This window comes from Prionailurus bengalensis, chromosome A2, assembly GCF_016509475.1.
Source record: "Prionailurus bengalensis isolate Pbe53 chromosome A2, Fcat_Pben_1.1_paternal_pri, whole genome shotgun sequence".
Lineage (NCBI taxonomy): Eukaryota > Metazoa > Chordata > Mammalia > Carnivora > Felidae > Prionailurus > Prionailurus bengalensis.
In genome coordinates this window covers 165,001,819-165,026,401 of record NC_057348.1, presented here as the reverse complement: position 1 = coordinate 165,026,401, position 24,583 = coordinate 165,001,819, and the positions used below count along the sequence as shown (strand labels likewise).

Genomic DNA, 24,583 nt, shown 5'->3' with positions numbered 1-24,583 from the left:
TCTAATTTATCTTTAGAAAGCATGAAAGGTAAAGAATAGAATGGTGGAGGACCAAAACTGGGGAGCATAGGTTCTCCCACCCTCCTACATTAAGAGCAGGAGGACTGATGTACCCAAGAATTCAAAGACCGAGTTCAGAAAGAGACAGGACAGGAATTCAAGCCGCATCAGGAAAGACATGCAATGCAAAAGTCGGAAATGCAGGGTGGTGGTCACCAAGACCAGGAGCTGTAACAACAAAGGCTGAAGAGGAATCACACAGGGCAGACTCCCGATGACGTTCTCTGTGTGCAGCTTCCTCAGTGAGAACGGTAAGAATCAAAGTCTGCCACCAAGAAAGACAAGGAAAAGAAGACTGTTGGTGATATGCAGGTGGCATCAGTTGTAGACTACTTGATTGAGAAGTTGGACTACAAAACAAGAAAGAAAAACAGGGCAGTAGCCAGACCTGGCAGCAACAGACCAGTGAGGATGGTCTTTGTGTCTGTTTGCAGGCAGAGAAGAAAGAACTGGTAGAGAAGGGTAACATCAAGGGATAATGTTATTAGTAATAGCAACAACATATATTCACCGAAACGGGATGAATTCCACGGCTCGGCATATAATAGGACCTACTTTGTAGGCACCGCCCTTATGAGGAGTGAGATGGCGATTCCACCTGTCTCCTCAAGTCAAAGGTCACTTGGAGCTTCATGTGATATACCCCACGGATGATCTGTAGATGACGACACTGAGCACTGTCAAATCAGTCATGAGAAGAATGGGACCGAATCGGTAGTTGAAAGCTTTCGTCTTTTCCTCATATATTAGGAAAACGATGTGAAATTAAATACTTAGAAAATTAACACTGGGGCAGAAGAACAAACATAGGCAGGGTAAAGAAACATCATATCTGTACAGCCAAACTACTTAAAACATTAAAATCGACAAATACCCATCAAAAATTCACAGGATGCTGACATCGTAGCAGTGAAAACTCAAGGTGGAGAGAACAATGGGCTGGTTGCTGGAGAACAAGCCTCATGCTGAAGATACCAGATAATGAAATTGGCCCTGTCAGGCTGACAGACATCGTAAGTCAGGGAACTGATGCTCAGCGCCTGCTTTGGCCAATTTGCTGTTTTAAAATCCCGTTTGTCATCGTGTTTGTATTGTTAGGAAATCACGTGTCAACGAACATGAAGAATACAGGAACATACTAATGGGGCCTCAACAAGACTACTGCCTAAGCCCTACGGAGTCCTTTAAGGAATAAAACAAACAAAAAACAAAAGACATGCAAGCAGGGGCGACACAAAATCCAGTATTTTAAAATCAGTCACAGTCACAATTTCCTATTGGAAATTACTTAAATTCCATTAGAAGTCACTTCTTGCAACATTTCCTTTAAGAGTCAACTTAATTTTTAAACCTACAAAATGAATTTTAAATCAAAATGGCTATTGATTCCTCAGAGGGGTTACCCAGGTAATTGACTTTATGTTTAAATAAATTTAAGATTGATGAGGAAACTCCAATAGAAAAGGTATTCTGGTTTTATTTCTATTTCAGAGCTAACCTCACATCCCAGAACTGACCCATCCAGCCAAAGCAGGCTTTTCTCTGGTTCCGTGGCGGGGGTGTGGTGGTCGTGGGGGCAGGGGGGTTGTGCAGATAGGAAATGCAATACTAGTTAATTACCGGCTGTACAATCTCAGCATTTGATTCATCTCTACTAAATCTTGTGACTACCATAAGTTTTATTTTGGTGGAAATTACTTATTTTTAATCATACTCAGGCATGTGTGCATATACACAGAAGTCAAGAATGGGACTTTATTACCCCTTTTTTGGATGGAGGGACAAGAGGCACAAGGCCCACTGGATTTTAAAGGCATGCTGTTTATCATGGTCTCCGTGACCATGGCGGGAAAGCTGTTTGTGTACCACGGAACAGCTTTCCCTGACTGACAAGCCACAGGAGGGCTATAAAGGCCACAGGCTCTAGTGTGAGGATGTGCAGAAGGGGGCCGCGGCCATGCTTCAGCACCTCGGACAGCTCCCCAACTGCTGAAATCCAGGTCGTAAAAGGCAGGGCCAACATGCAAAGAGTAATCCGTGATTATGATTCCATTATTATATACGTTCCTAATTACATGCACGTCTTCAGGTTTACGTTTAGGTGGCAAAACAACTGCTCTCAATTCTTTCATCTTGACAAAGGTGGTGTCAAAACAGCAGTTTTTACATCTATCTTTTTAAACTAGTAGTATCTCAAGCAAAATGCACCTGCCGTTCCTGAAGGAAAAGCGTTTTAATATGTACACCTATCTTTTTGTAAATTTTAGACATAACTTTTCCAAACTGAATAACATTTCTGAGAAAAGCTTTCACGAACTTGATGCCACATTTAGCTGTGTCATTGATCTCACCATACATTTTAGATACATACACATATTTATACGTACTTCATAAGGACACTACATGCACGTACACTATGTTTATACCTGCACCTACACATCACACACACACAATTCTGAATTTTCCAGGAAAAAACACTGGTGTCAGGTCTTCCTGAATTTAAGTCAGATACACGGGTCAGAGCCACATCAGCAGAAATCCTCTTCAAATGTTAGGTCCCCAACTTGCTCCCCAGTTCAACCCTTTTGCTCATCGGAGAAACGGTGCTAGGCATGTATCAAACCGAAAAGAAGGAACTATAACCAGATGCTCCAAACTAAGAAGAAAGAAAAAAAGAGAGGAAGATGGGTGGAGATCATCGGAAACAAAATTCAGAAACCACTGCCTTTACTTCCTCCTGGCGCCACCTAGAGCCTATCCAACGGAAACTGCCCTGTTCTCACTCCAAGCATAACAATTCAACAGTTTTAAGTCAGACTTAAGGCAAAAAGTGCATAATTTCTGTCTGCATTGCAGTTCAATTGTCTTCCCCAAGATTCTCAGTAACTAAATCCTCCAGAATTTTTCACCAACCGCCCAAAAACCCCTCCTCAGAGACTTCTAGTTCCTTGAACCAGATGCCTGAAGAATCCACACATCTCCCGCAGGACCTGACCCACTGAAGTGAGGGACATCTCTCTGCTTGCTATCTGTGTAACCAGGGGAGTCTGGAAATGATCCAGAGGAAAACAGGAAGGTTGCGTGCAAAATCTGATACAGGCTGTGGTGTGTGCGTGCGTGTGCGTGTATGGACACAGACTGCACTTGCCACAAACTTGTCATCCCTATCAGTATTCACACCCTCCCTCCGTAAAACAAAAAATGACCAGTGACAACAACAAAACCTCAGTGGCTTTTTTTCAGAATTGTCCCTGTGAAAGCCCTTCCCCCCAACCTTGCACTATTAAAGAAAAACCAAATGGTGAAGCAGTGGCACCTGAGACAAGACATGTTTGAATGACCTAACAGCCTGCTCAGGGCAGGGACCGGTACTGCCCTGGGTTGTCAGGGGAGGCTATCTGAGAGGCTTGTGTGAGGACCTGTGCCCAGGTGCACCCAGGTAGCAAACTCCTCCAAGGCACACGCAGCGGGTTCCACAACACAATGCACCCTGCTTATCCCCAGGGGCCGGAGCAGCTAAGCTATAGCTCTCCCTGTCAGTCCCAGAGCTTGTCTGGGGTTTTTTCTCTTTTCCCCGGGGAAGAGAACATCTCAACAAGGGCAGTTGCCTCTCTTTGTCGTCCTCCCCGGACATCTGAATAGCTAGAAGGGATCAGCAGAGGTGGCTGGACTCATCCATCTAAGCAGCCCGCTGGTGTCCAGCCTGAGTCATCGGTTACTAAGGTGATATGCAAATCGAACCTTTGAAACCCAGGCTTTCAGCCCAAGAAGAGTAGGAAACAAGCCGAAGAAGAAGTTTTCTCCTAACACAGGTCTAAGGTAGAGCTACTAGTCCAAGGCCGGTCGTCAGAGACAGGCAGGGCCTGACTCCCATCAGCAAAAATTGTGCCGGGCCCAGGGACAGGACGCTGGGCCTCGGATGCTAGTGTTTTGCACCCCCTGCCAAAAGGAAATCACCACCCACAAGATCTGCACTGGAGGGGAAAGTGGCCTGGAGAGGGGAGAAGTGCAGGCCACGTGAGTAAAGGGACAGCAAGAAGGAGGTGAGGAGGGCGCAATGCATAGATTGTAGTGACAGGTGGGAAGCCTGGGACTTTATCTTCCCCAGTCTTAAAGCAGGGGGGAAAAAAGGGAGGGAGGGAGGGAGGGAGAGAGGGAGGAAGGAAGATCAAGTTGTAATCGCAGACTGGTTGAACTGTCGCCTTAGGACGCATACCCCTGTACAGTGACAACAGACACCCACACACCCACTGCCACCCCCAGCCTTCCCCCATCCCGGCAGCGCAGCCCCGCGGACGCTGCTCTCTCAGGCACCAAGTCCCGGCCGCCGCCGCTGCAGACCGAGCCCCGCTTCGGGACGGCGGTGACCGAGATCGGCGCCGGCGCCGAGGAGCGAGCGCTCCCGGGAGGCAGAGGAGGGGAGGGGAGGGGAGCCGCGAGGGCGACCCCGACCCTCGCAGATGCGGAGCGCACGCGGCTCCCCGAGCGCTCGGCCCCAAGCCCCGCGCCGCCCCCCACCCACCAAGATGCTCTTACGTCCTCGTCGTCACCGTCGCTCCGCGCCTGGTACTGGAACCGGGGCCGGCCACCCGCGCCGCCGCCGCCGCCGCCGCCGCCGCCGCGCTCCCGGGGCGCCGCCGCGGGCGCGGGGACTCCGAGGGGCTTGGGCCCCGCGCCGTCCTCCTCAGGCCCCTGGCCGCCCAGGAGGTGGCTGGCCTCCGGGGGCGCCGGGAAGGAGCGCGAGGTGTTGATCTTGCCCGTGAACCTCTGGTAGAGCGAAGCCATCGGTGCCCGCGCCCTCGCCGGCTGCCCGGGGGGGCGTTCTGCGCCGCGCCTTCCCCTCTCGGGCCCCCGCTCCCCACCCCCTCCGGGGGGGAAAGGGAAGAAGCCGCAGAAGAAAGGGAAGCGGCAGCCGCCGCTCCTCCCGCGCGCCACTCTCAAGTCGCCGCCGGGCGACTGCCTGGCTCGGCTCCTCCGCCCCCTCCCCCGGCGGCTCGGCGGAGCCGGGGGTCTGGGGGTGCGATCGCTCGCTCGGTCCTTTCCGCTTTTTTCAACTCCCTGCCACGGCCACGGCCGGCCTAGTCAAAGGCACCGGAGGAAGGAAAAAAAATCCCCGGAAAACCATAAAGGGAGGGAAAATGCCTAGGCCCCAGAATTGGCACCACCTAGAGACGGGAGAACAGCCAGCGCGGATCTCCGCGCTCCCCCACCCCGGCCCCTCCGCGCGGCTCCTCCTCCCCCTCCCCACCGGCCCCTCCGCGCGGCCGGGTAATGGCGCCCGGGTGGCGGGGGGCTGGCGGCGCAAGCAGGGTGGGGGTGTGGGGGGCACGGGGGGTCGCGGGGGCGGGCCGGGGACCGGGCGGGGGCGTGAGCGCGCCAGGGGCTCAGGGCGCTCCGGGCCTCGCCGGAGGTGGCGCCCCCGGGTGCGCGGGAAGAGAGCGCGGAAAACGCGGGGGGCTTGGAGGGGGGGAGCGGGCTCTGAGGAAGAGCAGAGCCCCGAAGGCGCCCATCCTCGGCGTGGGGCTGCGCCCTGGGTGCACACGCTCGAACCCCGCGCAGCTGCAGCCTCGCCCCCCTCCGAGCGCTCCCCCTCGGGGTTTCCTTCCAGCTTTCCTCGCCTAACTTGCAACAACAGCGGCCAGGACCCCTCGGGCCTGGGGGGCCTAAGTGGGGAGAGGGACAGCAAACAGCAGGGCTGGAAGGGAGGGGCTCAGACACACGGCTTTCTAAGGAGCCCTCGTTGCTTCCCAAACCAAGCTCGTCTCCGAAAACAGATTCATTTTCCTCCACCGCCCCCCCTCCCCCGGGCTCAACAAGAAGGGAAAGGCATGGTCATGGAAAGCGAGGCAGGGGAGGCCTGGTGGAAGGCTCCCGAGCAACTCAGTGGAACGCTCCTCCCTACACATCCCAACCCATTGGTGTCCATCGCGAACTCCGTTTTCATGTTCAGTAAACAGAGGCAGAGGCTGAGGCTTCAGGGAGGCCAGCAACTTCTCCAAAGCTTGCTCCGCCCCCTCAGCCTCCGACTGAGAGGAAGGAACCGGGGAGAAACCACACCAAACAGGGCGCCAGGCTCCGGGTGCGCATTCGCGCGTCTTGCTGCAGTAAGACGTGCTCCAGCGCCCCTGTGTGGAAACACACCAGCATGCCTGCGCGCCCGACTCCAGGCGCAGGCTGCTCTCTCCCCACCCTTCCCTGGGGCGGATCGCTCCTTCGGGCCTCTGGGAATGTCTCCCTCCTTCTGGAATCCGCGCCTCCGGCTTTCATGAGGATCTGGGGGCTCCTCCTTCTCATCTCGTCCCCACACCCCCTTCCCTTTTGTTTGCAGCCCCTCGAGATGGGACAGATCGGTCCCAACTTGAGCTTCAGCCAAAACTCGGGCCTGAGACTCCGAGGGGAGGGGACCGTTTGCACCTGCCCACTTTGCGGTGCCTTCCACACCATCTGCATGTTCACATTCTTCCTGGACTCAGTGGTGGCCCCTGCTCCACCTGGGTTTTCATGACTGTTTGATCTACGTTTGGGGGGGGGGGGGGGGAGAAGGCGAGGCCAGGGCCAGTGAGGCCATATATCTGGCTCATCAGCCTTTGTTGAGTCTCAATCCAAGGGGATCTCCTGGCATCACTGCCTGAGCCCAGATACCCCCTGAGAAAGCCGTTGCCTGGTCCTGAAATTGCTTCTTCCCAGTGTCTTTAACTAGGGGGGAGAAACCGGATGCCGGTGAATAAGCCTCCTGGGAGAACATACCTTCTGGTCCCTTCCACACTCTCCCCAAATCTCAACCCAGTGGGTAGCCTTGTTTTAATTAGAATTTATACCACACCCATCCTCTGCTTAATCCACTGTGGTTTCCCTCCACTATGAAGAAGAGGGTGATTGTGAAAGTAGTTGAAAGGCACATTTTTCCTCTACGCCACCGCGAAAACAAGTAAAGCCAAAACCCCAACAGCTAGAGGTGCCCTGAACCAGCCAAAGGCCTACGGTTCAGGCAGATGTCCCGCCCACAGGTCCAGGGTGGCAGAGCGCGTCACCGGCCCCCCATCACTTTGAAGACAGAGGCAACAATTACTAGAGCCATGAAATGAAACTTTAAAAGTCATCACATTTAGATAAATAGGAAACCTTGCTGTCATCCCCCCTCCCCCGGCCCCAGCTGTGCTTTTGATGGGAGGAAGCTGCCTTTCCAGCAGGACTTGAAAGGAAGGTTCATGCTGCTCCCTGAGGCATCTAGGTCCCGGACCGCCACTAAATATAGACGCTGCTAGGGGCTTACTTTTGTAATATTCCTATAAAATATGCATGTATTTATTCACGCAGACTGCGAGAAGTAGCATTGCCTATTTCTTGTACTAACATTGTATACAAAATACAGTATTTATATGGAAATAGCTCGTGTATCACACACAATACTTCCTAGATGGATGCATATCGACGAGAACAGGCTGAAACTGAGGTACGGAAGGCACATGCGTCCCTCACTTTTAAAAATCACTGTCCAGGGGCACCTGGGTGGCGCAGTCGGTTGAGCGTCCGACTTCAGCCAGGTCACGATCTCGCGGTCCGTGAGTTTGAGCCCCGCGTCGGGCTCTGGGCTGATGGCTCAGAGCCTGGAGCCTGTTTCCGATTCTGTGTCTCCCTCTCTCTCTGCCCCTCCCCCGTTCATGCTCTGTCTCTCTCTATCCCAAAAATAAATAAACATTGAAAAAAAATCACTGTCCAGTGATCTCGTAGGTATTCAAATTACAATCTGGTCAGCCTCAGAAATCCTAACTAAATGATTCAGACAACATAATAAGCAATGCTGATTTAAAATTACTTATAAAATGGGGTGCCCGGGTGGTTGAGTCAGTGGAGCCACCAACTTCAGCTCAGGTCACGATCTCGTGGTTCCTGAGTTTGAGACCCACATCTGGCTCTGCACAAACCGTTCGCAGCTTGCTTGGGATTCTCTCTCTCTCTCTCTCTCTCTCTCTCTCTGTCCCTCCCCCACTCGCTCATAGCGCGCTCTGTCTCTCAAATACATAAACCTTAAAAAATAAAAGCAATCGTGGAAAATTGCAAGGATGGCACCTCGTGTTTGTGACACAGAATTAATTCACTTATTGCCTTCAACATCGTTTTCGGAGCCCCATCCCTCAAATAGGGGGGGAAAAGTCTGAAGGGGGGCAAAACTTCCCAATGAGTATTTAAACATTGGAGCGTCTCAGAAGGGAACAGGTCAGTAATTGTCTCCACTCACCAGTCAATGAACGCCTTCAATATGCTATATTGAAATAGTTTCCATATCTGCCTACCGGATGAGTGTGGGAAACTGCTTTTGAACATATTTCATGGATTCTTTCATATCAAGATGTGGATACTGCTTAAAACCATGCCCACTGACCCATTTTTCCCACCGAGTTACATATGATGGGTTCCCCCCCGCCCCCCCCCCCCCCCCCCCCCCCCCCCCCCCCCCCCCCCCCCCCCCCCCGTTTATCAAATAAAGGCGTGAGTTGTGTTTGTTTCTCTCCCCTGGAACCAAATTGCAAGACAAATATGATAAGTCATGGGAATTAAGGAGCTGCTGCAAAATTTGGTTGGATGGTCACGTTTGAAATGACAAGAAAGGGGACTTTCTGGTCCACGTGCAAGCTAAGCACTGAAAAAAATACCAAAAGTATATGGAGTTCAGCAGCCTAAGCATGATTTTGATTAGCTAAGAGGTTTTCCTATTTCTAGGAGAGAATTACATCCTGGGGTTCACTTTCTCTTTCTCTGTGAGGAAAAGGAGAGCAGAGCGCTATTCACGATTTTTAGGCCTTCCAAACCCTGAGGTAAGAGGAAGGAGAGGGTCAGCAGCTCACGCGCACGGCAAGGCTTCCCTAAAACACTGGACGCTGGTATCTACTAGGTGTTATCACCTTGTCCTCATACTGCTGGGGAGAAACAAAACAAATACTTGGATAGTTTGAGAAAGTACAGTGCTAAATGCAGAAATACAGAGCCTATTTCCAGCCAAACTCTCTATATATCTACCGTTAAAAATATATATTTTGGGGGCACCTGGGTGGTTCAGTCAGTGAAGCATCTAACTTCAGCTCAAGCCATGATCTCGCGGTTCGTGAATTCGAGCCCCACGTCCTGCTCTGGGCTGACCGCTCGGAGCCTGGAGCCTGCTTGGGATTCTGTGTCTCCCTCTCCCTCTGCCCTTCCTCCACTCATGGTCTGTCTCTCCCTCAAAAATAAATAAACATTAAAATCTTTTAAAGAATAAAGGTATATATATTTTTTGGCCAGATGCCTATCAACAAGGGTCTGCAGAGCACGACCTGTTTACAAATTTCACAAACAGGAAGTGTCTGGGACAAGAAAAGGGACTGCTTAGTCTCGGCTCTTAAAAAATACAGAATTAAAATATGCCCGGGGTTAATCTTGAGGTTTTTCAAGTTGATATCAAGTTGGCACTTAACAATTAATATGCTCTAAAGAGAAACATTTATTTTAACCCAACAAAAAGGCTTACTCTAAAATTAATAAATTTCAATGTTAATCTCCCTATGGCACTTGCATTTGCATTTTAATACAGCCATTACGCAACTGTACATTTTGTGCACGCTACCCCAAAACCTTCTAGGGGCAGCTAACCGCCGTCACAGGGCACCTGCGAACACACAGCGTCAATCGTCAGGAGCCTGGGAAGTCCACTGCCAAGTCGGCACAACGGCTCCGGATTCAACTCAAAGGCTGGTGTCAACCTAGAGAAGATATCTGTTCTGGCCCGGTTGGGTGGGGGGCTGGCCCTCCCTTCCTTCAGGGCTGCTCCCTCTCGCCGGCCACCTGTTGCCCCTGACATCCTCTGCTCTCCATCTTCCTTTCCTTCCTTCTTGTTCTTGTCCTTCATCCCTGTCCTTGCTCTGGGTCAACATCAATAGGCTGTATATATATATATATTTTTTTTTTTTCTACAAATTCCTTGCTGCTCACTGAATATTTATAAAATACTTATAAGAACTTATAAAATAAAATTATCCAAATAATCGCTTTCCCTCCCAGAGGAGGCACCAACCTCTGTGTGGTCACATGTCCTGATGACACAGCAAGAGCCTCCGCAGTGTTTTCCGAGGCTCTTAAGGTTTTTGGAGCGTGAGGCTTGGAAGAGAGTCTGTTGTTTCTGTTTGTCCCCGGTGATCATTTGAACCCGGTGTCGTCATCTGAAATGTCTTAATTCACACATCAAGTATTATTAGATTAAGGGGGCAGTGACTTCTGCTCTGAAATGCCCCCAGAGCTCCCCGCCCTTTGTAACCAAGCACTCCCCCAGTCTATTGAATTCAGTTAAATCTGCTTCCCTTTAATGTTAAAGTCATGCTAATGAGCCTCTGTAATTCAGTGCTTTCAGTGCTCGCACCAACAGAGGTGATGACAGTGTTCTAGAAGAAGGGAAAGCTTTTATCTGTGTTCTCTTGCAACCAATGACAAGAATTCTGAAATTCCGAGGCCAAGTCCGCTTTGGAGGCTCCAACCCTCACATGGGACTTTTGAATTTATGTTGATGATCATGATGATGATGACAATGATGATTCTGCATCATGTCACCCAAAAGGGTTTTTTGGCTTTTACTTGAAAGCAACAATGGAATAGAAAAGGATAGAAAGAAACCGCGTCATTCAAATGCACGGTCTTCTTTGGACAGTGGAAAACGGAGCTAATGCTGAGTCATTTAATCCTTCCATGAACATTATACTCATGTGCAGGCCAATGGAAACACAGAAGATTAAAATAATCTGCCTCCACTAAAAACGATTCCAGTTATAAAACGGAAGGGGGTATGGTGTGTTCCTAGAATGCACGACAAGACTAAAATTTAGGGAGGCTGAGTGTGAGGCTGATGTAATCCAGCCCAGAAAGACAGGGCTGGCCAGCCAGGAATAGCAAAAGGGAGTAAGACGAGCCCAGTTTCATCGGCTTCCAGGTTCAGGTGCTGCATTTGGATTCAAGCCCCAAAGAGGGAAGAGAGGAGAGACTTCCTGTGCGTAGCAAGGACCGACGGTGCCTGGGGGGAATCAAGGCCAGCAGCACCTGCTAGGCAGGCCAGGTCCTGAGAGCTGCCTGCTGGGGTCTGAAGAACTCTCCTACAGAATCACTTCCCTCACCATCTTACCGCACGTCAAAAATTACCAGCATGAAGGCCATTCCTTTGAGTTCAGACACGCCTGGAGCAGCATCAATAAAAAACAATTAGCAAGCAGCCAGGGCCTGAGTGAAAAGAAAACCAAGCAGCCGCACAAGCGCCAAGAAGACAAGCCACGCCTTCAAGTATGTGATGGGACAGTCTGAGCAGGAGCGGCCTCCTCCAGGGCATCACTACATTCCCAAGTTTCTCGGTCAAGATGACTCATCCTGGAGATGAGAAGCGGCTATTCCCACATTCAAAACCGGGACAGACTGGAATGCCGCTCAGCAAATATTTCCTCCTATCCCAGGGCCCTTCCAGTCAGGTACCCCAAACTGCCGGACTGACTTGCTCTGGCCACTGGCATGTGAACGGACATGGCACAAGCAGAGGTTTCAAGGGACCTGCACGGCCTGCCCGAGCTCCTTCACTCAGGTGATCTGCCATACAAGAACATGTCCTGGCCGCCATGTTGGCTTGCTCTCCACAACAAACACATCTGAACCCAACCCACAGCTTGGAGTCCAGTCCAGCGATCAGGGCGCGCAAAGCAGAGCCAGCTCGCTGAGCCCAGGGCGGCTGGACCAAATCACAGGTGACCTGCAGGAATGTGCACCTTAGAATCAATAACTGTTGTAGAAGCCATCAAGTTGGGACGATGTGTTGTAGAGTACGCTCGTATCATTAGCTCACTAAAACCAAATCCAAACCCACGTGTGGCAAATGGTAGAGCTAATGTTCGTGTTCGTTGTGAGCATTTCACCCACTTATTCAGTCAATATTTGAACCCCTACTAGGTGCCAGTCGCTGTGCTGTGTTCTAGGGACGACACGATGGACTGAAATACACATAGTCTTTCCTTTCCTACAGATTACAGCCAATATCCCAATATCCCTCACAGTGAATCAGGATTGAGGCTCTAAATCACATGGTCAGATTGATAATGACTTCCTTTTGTGAATAAATGAGGTTTTCTCAATTTCTTGCTCATTCTGGTGCATTCACAGCCCTTCTACTTTTATTAGAAAAAGACTCTTAGAAAGAACTAGATCACAAATGTGTTCATAATAATGCCCTAGTTATTTATTGTAGGAGCGCTAAGTGGCGTTTTCAGTCCACTCAGAGAACTGTCTCTAGACCAACAGCACAAGGATCATCTAGGAATCTGTTAGAAAAGAAAAATCTGGACTCCATCCTTAACCTGCTGAATCAAAAACTCAGGACTAGGGCCCTGCCACCTGTATTTTAATAAGCCCTCCAGGTCATTCTGGATGCAATGCTCAAGTTTGAGAAACGCTGGACTAGAATAATATACTCAAACGTTTTTCTAGATGGCACCCAGGTGACCTCAAAGATTCTCCCAAATGTTTGCTTTTTTTTCCCCTGGGGAATGGCTTTCCAATCTAAAGTATTTAACAAGGATTTTCCAGAGGGTAGGAAGTTCTTGAGAATGCACAAGCCTGTCTACCTCATTTAAATAGAGGTTATCTCAGCAGATCAAAGTCAAAAGAGAATGGAGTACAGTTGGCCTTTCCAAGACATTTTCAGAATGCTGTTTCCCCCTTGAATTGAGCTGTTTAGGGCTCATCTCAGGAAGAAGGTAGTGGCCAGAAGGGGATTGATAAGGCAGACACCAAAGACAGGATCAAAGCTAAGACACCACGCCTGCTGGGGCAGATCTCAGAGACACTTTCCTTTATGCAAGCGAGCAAAGAGCATCGCCCCCTTGCCAGAATATATGCCATTTCGCAGAAAGATCTGCAGAATTGCGAGGGGGGAAAAAAGCATTACTTTCAAAACCTGATTTCGTTAAAAAATCCTCAGTGCCTCTGGTTTAGACTCCTTGCTTTTTTCATGCAATAATAAAAAAAAAAAAAACCTTTGTCACGAATTAAAAATCAACAAAGTTAATAAACACATTTCAGTTGAAAACTGACTTTTATGAACTTAATTTTCCTGAATCTACTCCTTTAAACCACATCAAAGTGTTCATCATCAACTCCTTTTTTTTTTCGCCATCACTTAATGATTTTCTCCAGGTTTCCATGGAACGTGCCTATTTTTGTGACTATATACCTATATTTAAGGATCACCATCAACACGCACATAGATCCTAAATATGAAGTATGACACTGTGGGAAAGAAAATAAACTTCAGACCTGTGCTCTGCATCTTCCCAAAGTCTTGAGCAAACACAGAAGACATCGGCGCAAAACCCTGATTCACGCAGAGGGGGACAAGTCAGATAGGAGGAGCGATGGGTTCTCGTTAATGAAAACATATTATATTAGGAGCAATAAAACAGAAAGGAAGCCACTCATTTGCTTCATGTGGGTAATTCAATCGGCTGCGCACTCTGCCAACCGCACTTACCCATTTCCGAACAATTTCCTTCTCATAAAAGGGGGAAATAGGTTTGTCTATAGCGCTAATTGCGTTCTGAGTCATTGTCATTTGGAACTCAAAAAAGTAATCCCCCTAACAATTACTTATATTTATATTTTGCTTGACAGGTAAAACAGAAACCGCCCGTTGGCTACATAAATCCGTTAGTCATATAAGCCTGCAATTTGAACGTTTTTTTCCCTCACTCACAGCAAAACCAAAATTCACTCTCTGCTACAACAGGATGAGGTGGATCCCACTTGTTCCCTGGATTGTGCCGAATCCCTGATGGGTCTCATTACCTCAGTCCTCTGCACTGCACCCGTAATCACTGCCATTTCGTTCCTTTATAACCCAACAAAACCCAAATTGCATCATTCAGAACCTCCTCAATCTTTGTGAGGACGGATGGATAAATTAAAGCTTTCAAAGGACTCTGAAGGGTTTCCAAGCCACCTTACAGTAGAAGCGGCAACAGTAAAGCCTCAATTCCCATCTGTGTTTCAGGATCGCTTTATTCCTCCCTCTCAGAGCCCGGATATCGTACACAACGTCAAGTTCAACTCAGAACGAGACGAAATGGCTGCTCGTGATCTACGTGAATTCTGAGTCTCCAAATACCTTTCTGCAGCACTTAATTTACTCCAAGAGAAATAATACAAAGTCATCAAATCCAAATACGGGATGATATGGGATAGAACACAAAAGTCGTGAGTATGCTAAGACATAAGGCTCCAAATAAGTTAACCACTCGTATCACAGACCCTCAAGTGGTGCACTTGTCCCATGACGGACGCTTCCGTGGAAAACCTGGAACGAGTACTCATCTGACATCGCCACCACTGATTACATCTGCATTTGATGAGGTCTTCCCACCTATAATCGTGAACGTCATGCCCTGACGTGTACAGACAGTTACTGAATCCCCGGGAAGGCAGCCTGCTCGGGTTTATCCACCTGATGAACAACAGGCACTGGTTCTGATGGCGTCTCACGAGTGCAGAGCATCGCAGTGGTTAGGCCACACGCAGCCCTGGGTTTCCGTCCCTGATTCAAGTGGAATGATGATGCAGCCGCAGGAAGAGAATCCCACTGATCTCTGAGGGGGGAACACCCTCGCTGAGATTAGTAATGCATTCTGTGGTTTGTTTTTCTTCCCAAAGTCTTACCAGGGAAGGAGGCTGGAGACGCCCAGAGGGTCCCTAGTCCAACCTATTCCCAGATTCTGGGACTTTTATCTTCTTATCGTTTCTCTAAGCCTCATTCGTCAGATCTACTCAAGGCAGGATGGGAGAGTCCCACAAAGGTATCTCCTTATGGTTCAGTGACCTGAAAAATAACCCTAGAGAATGGCTGGAATCAAAAAGACAAGAGATAACAAGTACTGGCAAACGGGTGGAGAAAAGGGAACCCTCGCGCGCTGTTGGCAGGAATGTGAGTTGGTTCTGCCAGTCTGGAAACCAGTATGGAGGGCCCTCAAGAAGTTAAAACCAGAACTACCCTATGGTCCGGTAATTCCACTACGAGGCATTTACCCAAAGAAAACGAAAAGACTAATTCAAAAAATATGCATCCTTATGTTTACCTCAGCGTTATTTACAATAGCCAAGATATGGAGGTAACCCAATGTCCATCAATAGATGAATGGATAAAGAAGATGAGGTCTGTCTGTCTGTCTAGCCACACACATTGGCACATTACTCAGCCATAAAAAGGCATGAGCTCTTGTCATCTGCCACAACATGGATGGTCCTAGAGGGTATTATGCTAAGTAAAAGAAGGCAGTGGAAGACAAAAGCCATATGCTTTCATTATATGTGGAATCTAAAAAACAAAACAAAGAAAGAAAAAGCAGAAATAGACCCATAAACACAGAGAACAAACTGGCAGTTGACAGAGAGGAGAGGTAGGGGGATGGGCGAAACGGGTGGCAGGGAGTGGGGAGTGGGAGATACAGGCTTCCACTTATGGACGACTGAGTCACGGGGATGAAAGGCACACCTTGAGAGTATTGCACTCGTGGTGAGTGTCGCATGACATACGGATTTGTCGAGTCCCCATGCTGTGTGCCTGAAACCCATGTAACATTATGCCTCCTGTACTTCGGGTCAAATAAAAATAATAATAACCCCAGATTTGCCTGCTGGGAGAGAGCTGGCTACTCTTCATTAAACCGGATCTTTGAAGAAAGGCAAAGCACTTTTGTTTTCTGGAGGGAATGACATGAATTTCTTCCATAACCATATTCTTATATGCATTCTTCACTCACTGATGAGAACCACCGTGGGAGCCGCCCTCCTTGGTCACCCAAAAGCTCTGCCACTGTCCCTTCTCCCTTTTCGCCCGACAACATAGACCTTCTGTCCTCCAGTTAGAAGTGTCTGCTTGGCTAAAGAGATGTAAACAGTTTTCTGGGTGGCTCCTGGCAAGAAGGTTTTCCTCCTCAATAAAAGAGGGTGGTCGGAATAGGGACCCTCCCCGCCCCCCTGGTACTGCCCCCTCCAGTCTTCTGCACTCAGTTGTGTGCGGACCGGAGGGCTCACAGCTGCCATGACCTCTTTGTGGCCACGACAAAAAAGGGTACAGGCCTGCAGGGATACAAGCAGGACCCTCACAGCACAGAGCTGCTGAACAGAACCAGGACGCGGACAGAAACCCCAGTGTCCCCCTTTCTGTTGGGAAATGTCACATAGCCAAGTGTTGTAACACATGCAGTCATGCCTGGGGTTCCTCCCCTTGCTGGCCCCCTGCAGGGGGAGGATTCACTAGCACCAGCTTCTTCCTGGACAGCATGTCGGGGTTCAGAGTGACCAATGCGGGGCTCCTGAGAGGTTCCAGTAAGCTGTTACTACAGGGGAAACCGGAGCACCTAACATACACCTAACCTTCAGAAAAATCACAGCTGCCTATGGCTCAGCACCCACAAAAGGTGTCATTAGGCTTTCCCGTGGATTCTCTTGTTTACTGTTGTCTCAGATTCGAAGGGGAAACACTTGGACTTTCCATTGACTTTTATACTTTCCTTCCACAAGAGTGTTGGCAGGAAGATGTGTTCCAACTCTCAGAAGCCCCTCCTGTGCGGAGTGAAGAAACATGTCTTCGGAGATATTTCTCCCTCCAGGGTCGCTAAAGCCACCAAGGAGCAGCCCGGGGCCCAAACAGGGAGGTGAACACCGCGGCTCTAACAAAGCAAAACATTAAAACTCATGTGTATCAGCACTTGGTACTCAAAGTGCTTTCAATTTTCTTTTTAATGTTTATTATTTATTTTCGAGAGAGAGAGAGGGCGAGCGCAAATGGAGGATGGGCAGAGAGAGCGGGAGACACAGAATCCGAAGCAGGGTCCAGGCTCTGAGCTGCCGGCACAGAGCCCGATGTGGGGCTCGAACTCAAGGACCTCGAGATCATGATCTGAGCCGAAGTCGGACGCTTAACCGACTGAGCCACCCAGGCGCCCCTCAAAGTGCTTTCCAATATTCAACGTCACTACCCTAAAAAGCAGACCCCCTAAGAAGCAGACCTTGATTTGGTGTCAAAAGAGCCAGTCTGGGATCCCCATCCGGCCAGAGCCACCATGAGCCATGAGCTGCCCAGCGAAAAACCACTAGCTCACAGGAGGGGCTGCACAGGGCTACAGCGGCAGGTGCGGGTGCCCAGGGCACACGTAAGGAGTGAAAACACAAGTAAACACGTTCCACCTTGGATGGACACATACAACTTTGCACTCCGAGTATCTGGGAAGAAACTAATTTTCAATACACATATATATTTTTATTGGGATTGCACCTAGGAGGGCCCGTGGTTTTGAGTCCTAACCCAGCCTGACCGGGAGATGCTCCCCAAAAAAACAGATGATGGGAATTTGACTCCATGTTTATCAACCTTGTCTATCAAGGCAGGGGCCAGCAACATTTCAGATGATATTATCCAGAACTCCACGTTGGGAACAGAACACAAGAAAAACAGGCTCATAAAGCATGTTCCCTTTATCTTGCAGCCTGTGTTGATTGTTGGGACCCCGTATGTGGTTTGTTCTTTGCTTCGATCCAGGGGAAGAAAACAACATGAGGGAAATAGGCAAATGTATTCCCCACAGTCTCACAGGTTTCTTCCATGTTCCTTTCTTACTGTTTTTCTTCCCCCGCGTCCGCCGACGGCCCCCTCGTGCCAGCATCCCTATCGTTTCAAAATCACTCTGCAAATCCTAGTCACTTCCCGCTTTTTATTTTGATAACCCTTTGGTGAATTCAATCATCTCCAAAAATCAAAGCGACTACACAAACCACGGAAAAGACCGAGCAAACCCAGAGAGAGTCTTGCGGGTTTTGAGCACATGAAGAGCTTAATGTTGCCACTTGAGGGCGCTATGGGAGCTCAGAAGCGCACGTCTACTCAGCCCAGGCAGGTGAAGGGAATGCATTTCTGCATTCAGTGCTCGCTCCGGAAAGGAGCAGCCTTAGGAGACTTTTGTTTCCTACCAAAGGGCAGACTGCTGCTCTATAAACGTTTTAAATGCTCTCAGAAATATTAAAGTCAGGTCAGTAAATGAACCATAATTCTGTCTTCTCATTTATTGCAGATTTGGATACTCCTGGGGGAGAGGGAAGGGCCAATCATGAGCTCAATTTCCATTCATCATGGAGGTCAGGCATAGCCTATGGATGGCTTTGTGTGCCAAGAGTTGTGGGGTCCAGAAGGGACCCTCGATCACCTTTAGCCTCTTTTATCCACGGCGCCCCCGTGAGGGGGAACCTGAACTGGCATCCAGGAAGTGGGGGCGCAGGAGGGAGCCACGGAAAGGGAGAGGTGGACGCGACCATGAGCGAGCCTTATTTGGCCTGGATTGGCTTATTCTACCTCCCATTCCTCCCTCCTCCAGCTCCTCCTCCTTCCAGGATCAAAAAGAATCCAGAAAGAAGAGGCTGTGCTGGGATAGCAGACACCCTTTCTGGGGGAACAGGAAATAAATCGGGGATACCGGAGGGTACCCTTACGACGGCCACCTCTGCACAAGTCTGCTCGGAGAGCGCGAACTTTAGGTTCTTTGTAAAGTTATTCCCTAATTTGGAAAAAGCAGCTTTACGATTTCTTTTCCATCATATTTTAAAACATGCCTGTGTCTCTATAAATGGGCAATGGATCTGGGATGCTAGGACATCTACGGGTCCATGAGACACCTCCATTAAGCACTCTGAATTTATTTATAAACTTTTGATCCATGAAGGGTTTTGTCGATGAGTAAGAACAGATTCAATGGTGGAGGGAGCTTTATTATACCATGTTTTCCATACAGCATCTCACTTAGTTTTAGAAGGCGCGTGGTGTGGGCGTCACAGAATTGGGATCCCAACCCAGTTCTGAGTGCTACATGGGACGGGAACACGCACCCTGGTACTCCGTACGTCTAATGCTGGTATTTTGATGAGTCATGCCCCGAGGCACATCGCAGGAAGTTGTGAGGTTAATTGCCAGATGGCACAACCATAGCCTTACATCAAAGCCACTCCCTCCAAGAGGCCTTCCATGATATTCTAGACGTTACTATCTGTCTTGTGGAATGCTTATAACACGTAAGTACCTGTTTCAGAGAACACACAACCCTCTACCTCGCACTGTTCGTTCATTTCTTCACGCAGCACATGTTACTGAGCGCTCGCCATGGCCGGTCATGTCTCAGCTCCCCCGTCAAAAGCCCCTTAGTGAGAAGAGACGTGCCTGACCAAGGCTCACACAAGGAGCCCCGTGGCATACAGAGCAAGTGTTCAAGTGAGAAGAAAGAGGAAGTTCACTGAAGCCACACTTGTCTCAGACACGTCTCGGTCTTCACGGAGGCGGCCTACTAGAAGATTCCATGTGGGAGTCCGCTGGGAGGAGCTCTGACTGGCGCTCCCTCGGACACCAGGGAGAGGAAAAGGCTCTTCTGTTCACAACAGCGCTTTCAAACAGCGTGGACCACGATCCTGCAGTGGGTCGTGTTATTTATGAAACTGGTATCTGATTATAGAGAAACACTGGAAAAATCCGCCGCACTGTGTGATGAGGGAAACAAAGGCAAGAGAAATGTGACGTAAATTAAATGTCCATGCAGCTCGCAGCTCCCCGGTAGACCCCTGAAACACGCAGAGCGTGACCTTCCTCAAGCTGACTCATGGCTGCCTTCCTTCCTTAATGATTTTGTTTTATGAGACTAAAAGTAACTTATCTTTTTAGTATGAAATTTATTGTCAAATTGGTTTCCATGCAACACCCAGTGCTCATCCCAACAGGTGCCTCCTCAATGCCCATCACCCATGAAAGTAACCTTACCTTAACAGCAGCTAGCCCCTCAAGGTCCTGAGAGCTTTGCTTCCAAATTCCTTAGAGATTTACACTATCCCTAAGCCCCACTAAAAGTATATAATCACTTTTTTTTTAATGTTTGTTTTTGAAAGACAGGGAGAGATAGATCGCGAGTGAAAAGGGACACCGAGAGGGAGACACAGAATCCGAAGCAGCTCCAGGCTCCGAGCTGTCAGCACAGAGCCCGCTGTGGGGCTCAAACTCACAAATCGCGAGATCATGACCTGAGCCGAAGTCACACGCTTAACCGAGCGACCCAGGCACCCCTATAATCAGTCACTCTTTACAACCCCAGTGCAGCTCTTTCTGCCCATGGGTCCTGTCCCCACGCTTTAATAAAATCACCCTTTTGCACCAAAGACGTCTCAAGAATTCTTTCTTAGTCATTTGCTCAAGAACCCCATCACTGTGTGTTTTCATCCTGCATGCACGTCGGGCTCTTCCCGGATGGACAGACTATCCTGCTGGATGCCTCCCTGGATGTCCCCCTCCACCCTCCCAGGGCACAGGCTCCTTGAGTGGGGAGATTGCTTCTGTCTGCTTCACTGCTCTTAACCCGAGTCTGTCGCGGGGTGTGGGATACTGGAGTCGAGCAGTAATACCAGCCGCGTTCAACGGGTTACTCATTTATTCACCTAGTAAGCCATTTTAATTACAGCATCAGTGATTCTTTAAAAACACATCTATAAATATTTGCTTCAAGGGCTACCTGTAAACCTCAGAGAAATACACGTGGCTCCAGGCCAGAGCCTGAGGATAAGCCCGCCATGCGGTCCTGGGAGACTTTCGCTGTTGGCTTCAGACAACGATTCTGTCCCCGTGAACACCTGAGAACACTAGCAGGGAAAAGGAATTCACAGAACGTAGACGGACTGAAATCGTTCCTCTGAGGTACCGGCCAGGGTCAGAGTTGGTGCTGGTCAATCACCTCCCTCTTCGCTGTCTTCCTACCAACTCCAAGGTGCGGCCGTACAGCTTACTCACCGAGTTTGCAATTGACGTGATTTTCCACCCAGCCCGGGGATTTCCAAATGTCTGCATCAAGACTCCCGGGTCTGACTCAACCCTGAGCTGGAAAAGGCTAAGACGGTGCAACGTAACAATATTATTTAGTTTTGAATATTCTCAAATAAATTGTGTCTTGATCTCCTGTTGCCATGGGATAGAATTCCTAACGAGATGGCTGATGCCTGGGCACGCCCACCAAAGGTGTGCCTGCTGGGTCTCTAGATGCCAAGGAATGTCACCTGCGCATTGGGGCATACAGCCTGGGTGAGTGGAGCAGACGTCGGCGCTGGGGTTGGCATGTTCCTGTCACCACGCCATCTCACGACGCACGACGGCTTTTCCACGGACACTGCAGTACAGCAAGTGACTGCAAAGGTAGCAACTCTGTTCAGAAATCCTGTTTCCTAGTGGAAAATATCTCTTGCTTGAATGAGCAGAATACTTGCAACACGGATCAGCCATCTGTTCTCTGTTTCTTGTCCTACTTCCCAGAGAAGGGTATAAATGGTGCCCAGAGTACGATCCACACGTGTGCGATCTGAGCCGGGGCTCTCTCCACGTCTCACACGCCCGTGAATAATGGAGCCCCACAACTGGATGGCTCCACAAAGGGCAGAATGAAACCCCTCACTCAGGGCCTCCACATTGCTGTAGGCAAGACATCCGAAGCTCAGTTTCAAATACATTTCTCACTGGAGACAGGCATTAACACCCATTCCAGAGGATTGTTAAAAGGATTTAGAAAACTTATTATACGATGTTCATTTTAACACACACACATGCACACACACTCACAAGCAAGTTATCCGTTGGCTTTCCATCAGGCTCCCTGGTGCGACATCATTACTGTCCTTTCGGCCAATGGGTTCGCGTATATATGACAGCCTGTCCATGTTCTAAATGCTTCGTGTTTGCCAAGGTATCCAACCAGGAGAGCGGCCCTGCTATTTTCAACAGTACAGCTGATAAATATAATGCATGGAAGGTGCGTAAAGGGCGAGTGGTACCACAGTGATCAACAGAAATAATCTTTGCAGGTATCTACGGATGAGACAAGATTAAAAAACATTCATTCTGTGCCTTTGCTATAATTCCGAGCTTCTTGATGCTTTTATGTGTTCCATATGGCCTTTCTAAGTGTGTTTATATTGATAAATGCTTTCTGGATAAAAGCATCACGCTAGATGATCAGTACTTATAGACAGCATTCGTCCATCAGAAGCTGGAGGTCTCAATCCCTCGTTTAACTACCATCGTCACAAGTGTCTCCTGCAAGGAAAAAGGAAAAAAAAAACTTTTTGCTCCAAAAGGGGCAGAAAAGGAAATAAAGTAAATGAGTAGTGTAAGGGAGCCATCACTCAGGCTTGTGTTACTGGCTCATTATCTGTAATGAATGAAGGGATTCACGTAATTTCACATTGAGAGCCACACTAATTATTGCACCATTGTATCGCCGCTCTATATGATAGGTGATGGATTCTAGAGGGCAACTTATTCACTTTACTTATTTATTTTCAAGTCTCAAAGTGAATCCATTACTTTACCACTCCATAATTCTTTCCTAACGGAGGCTTTTCACTCTGTCGCTCAGAGACAGCACATAAGAATACATCATCCGCCAAAGCTAATGATTATCCTGTGAGCCATCTCGTCACAAAAAACAGTGAAGACTTGACCCCCCCTCCCCAAATGCAGACCCCGGGAAAAACTCTTAAGGTTGTAAATCTTAGGATACAAAGGGGTTGCTGCATCCAGGGCGCCCAGGATTGGGTGGGAAACCGAGATCTGGGAGCTGATCAAGTTGAAGTTATGGACGTTGGCCACTGATATATGTCTTAGCCTCAGAAAAGATCAGTTCTCTAAGTCTGGATTGCATAGGGATGGGACTTTGAATTCAACCAATGATTAGGACTGACCAAATCAATGGACTGATCTTCTCAATTTTCTATTGCTTGAGTCTTTAAGACACAAAAGCAACCTTCAAGTAAGTGGATGACAGAAGCAAAGGAGAATGAAAGCAAAAGCAAAAATTAGGTGGCTCTCCAGCACCAGGAGGGGTGAAGGGGGGCTCTGACACACCCAGGAGAGGTGAAGGGGGGCTCCAACATGCCTCAAAGGGGTGAAGGGGGGCTCCAACATGCCCGGGAGGGCTAGTTTCATGATCTCAGACATTGGAAAGTGGCTTCGTGTGTATTGATGACTGTCGCCAGAACGAATTAGTAATGCATACAAATAAAAAGTTACATGTGGCATTGCACTATGTGAGCGCCAAAACAAATTCTATCTTGACTTAAGTCAAAAGCAGGCTAAAGAGGAAACACTGATCCCAACAGCCACACACACACACACACACACACACACACACACACACACACACGAGGGAGGAAGGATGGGAGTCACCTGCATTTGCTTCAGGGACCCTGGCTGTAGCAAAGGGGACCATGGGACTCTCACTGTTGTGCAGAAGTGGTCCAAAGGCACATTAAGGTTCCGGAGCCATAAATGTGGTTCACACCCCACTTCTTCATCTGTATTACCCTTTGACAAGTCTCACTTCCTCCCTGGATTTCAGTTTGCTCGGCTACAAATCTGAAGGGCTGGGACAGGGCAACATTGAGGCTCTTTCCTGCTGTGAGCACCAGGAAATGTACCATAGGCAACAGAAACCCGTCTGACTTTGAGAGCATCAGACCAGGTACATCTCTGTCTTCAGATAAAAATAAAGATTGTTCCGTTTCTGAGCAGGAACAAACTCAGCCTGACAACGGTTATGTAGAAAACTCTGGGTTATTTAGTTGGCCCCACACTTAATAAGACATCACTTAATGCAGCTTTGAACACCCACTACTAAAATTGCTGGGCTCCCATCGTTCAAGGTAATCATCTCAGTGAGCTTTCCACCAACATCATCACGGCAGAAATACTCCAGTGTCTCCATAACAATGTACCATTTGATGCCTATGAAGAAACTCTAATTCACCAATTTTACTCAAATCGCAAAGGGGTCCAGAAACCCCATCTCCCAAGAATAAACTGAAGAAGCCACGTGTAATAAATACTGCTTGTTCTCGTTTGCGTAAGAACAGGCACCAGTAAGAAGAGGCGCTTTGAGTCAGTATGTAGGATATACGTCAAGATCCTGCCAGTTTCCAAAAAGAGCCGTGTTCGTGAACATGCTATTTTCTAGAAAATTAATCAACCACGAAATGGGGGCAACCACTGGTTTAGCTCACAAATTCATTCAAGGAGACAAACACAACTGCACCACGGATACACGGAGGTGAGAAGACCGGAGATACAAGGTCACCTCTTCGTGGGGATGATTTAGAGCCTTGCGGGAAACGTGTGACGTTGGGGTCAATAATAAGGAACCATCTCTCCACCACCGGGTTGTGAGGAGGGAGACCCATCGCGTGTTGAATTTAAACAGCAACACTGACGCTGGAGGCGGCCTCCCAGCCAATTCTGTCTGACCTCCTTCACTGGAAGACAAGGGGACAGCCTGGGAATACAAGGAGGCTTCTCTACAGAGTCAAATCCCCATGCAGAGGGACGGAAAGAGAAAGAATGACCGAGTGAGACTGAGAGAGACAAAGGCAGGGAACAAACATTTTCTGTTTCCTTAACTGCAGACGC

The 24,583-nt window shown here is 48.9% G+C and overlaps 1 protein-coding gene across 5 annotated transcripts in view; it reads right to left on the bottom strand.

The window, feature by feature from the left end:
- The window catches only part of DPP6 (dipeptidyl peptidase like 6), a 945,711-nt gene that overhangs the window by 709,034 nt on the left and 212,094 nt on the right, over window positions 1–24,583 (bottom strand). Inside the window, exon 1 of one of the 5 annotated variants that reach the window (XM_043590490.1) lies at window positions 4,597–5,248. The exons of 2 other annotated variants lie outside the window; for them this stretch is intronic. In XM_043590490.1, the coding sequence (XP_043446425.1) occupies window positions 4,597–4,845 (249 nt within the window). In that variant the 5' untranslated portion in view covers window positions 4,846–5,248. Of the gene's footprint in view, window positions 1–4,596; window positions 5,249–24,583 lie in introns of those variants that run through there. 2 more of the 5 variants (XM_043590489.1, XM_043590485.1) reach the window with 2 other exon arrangements.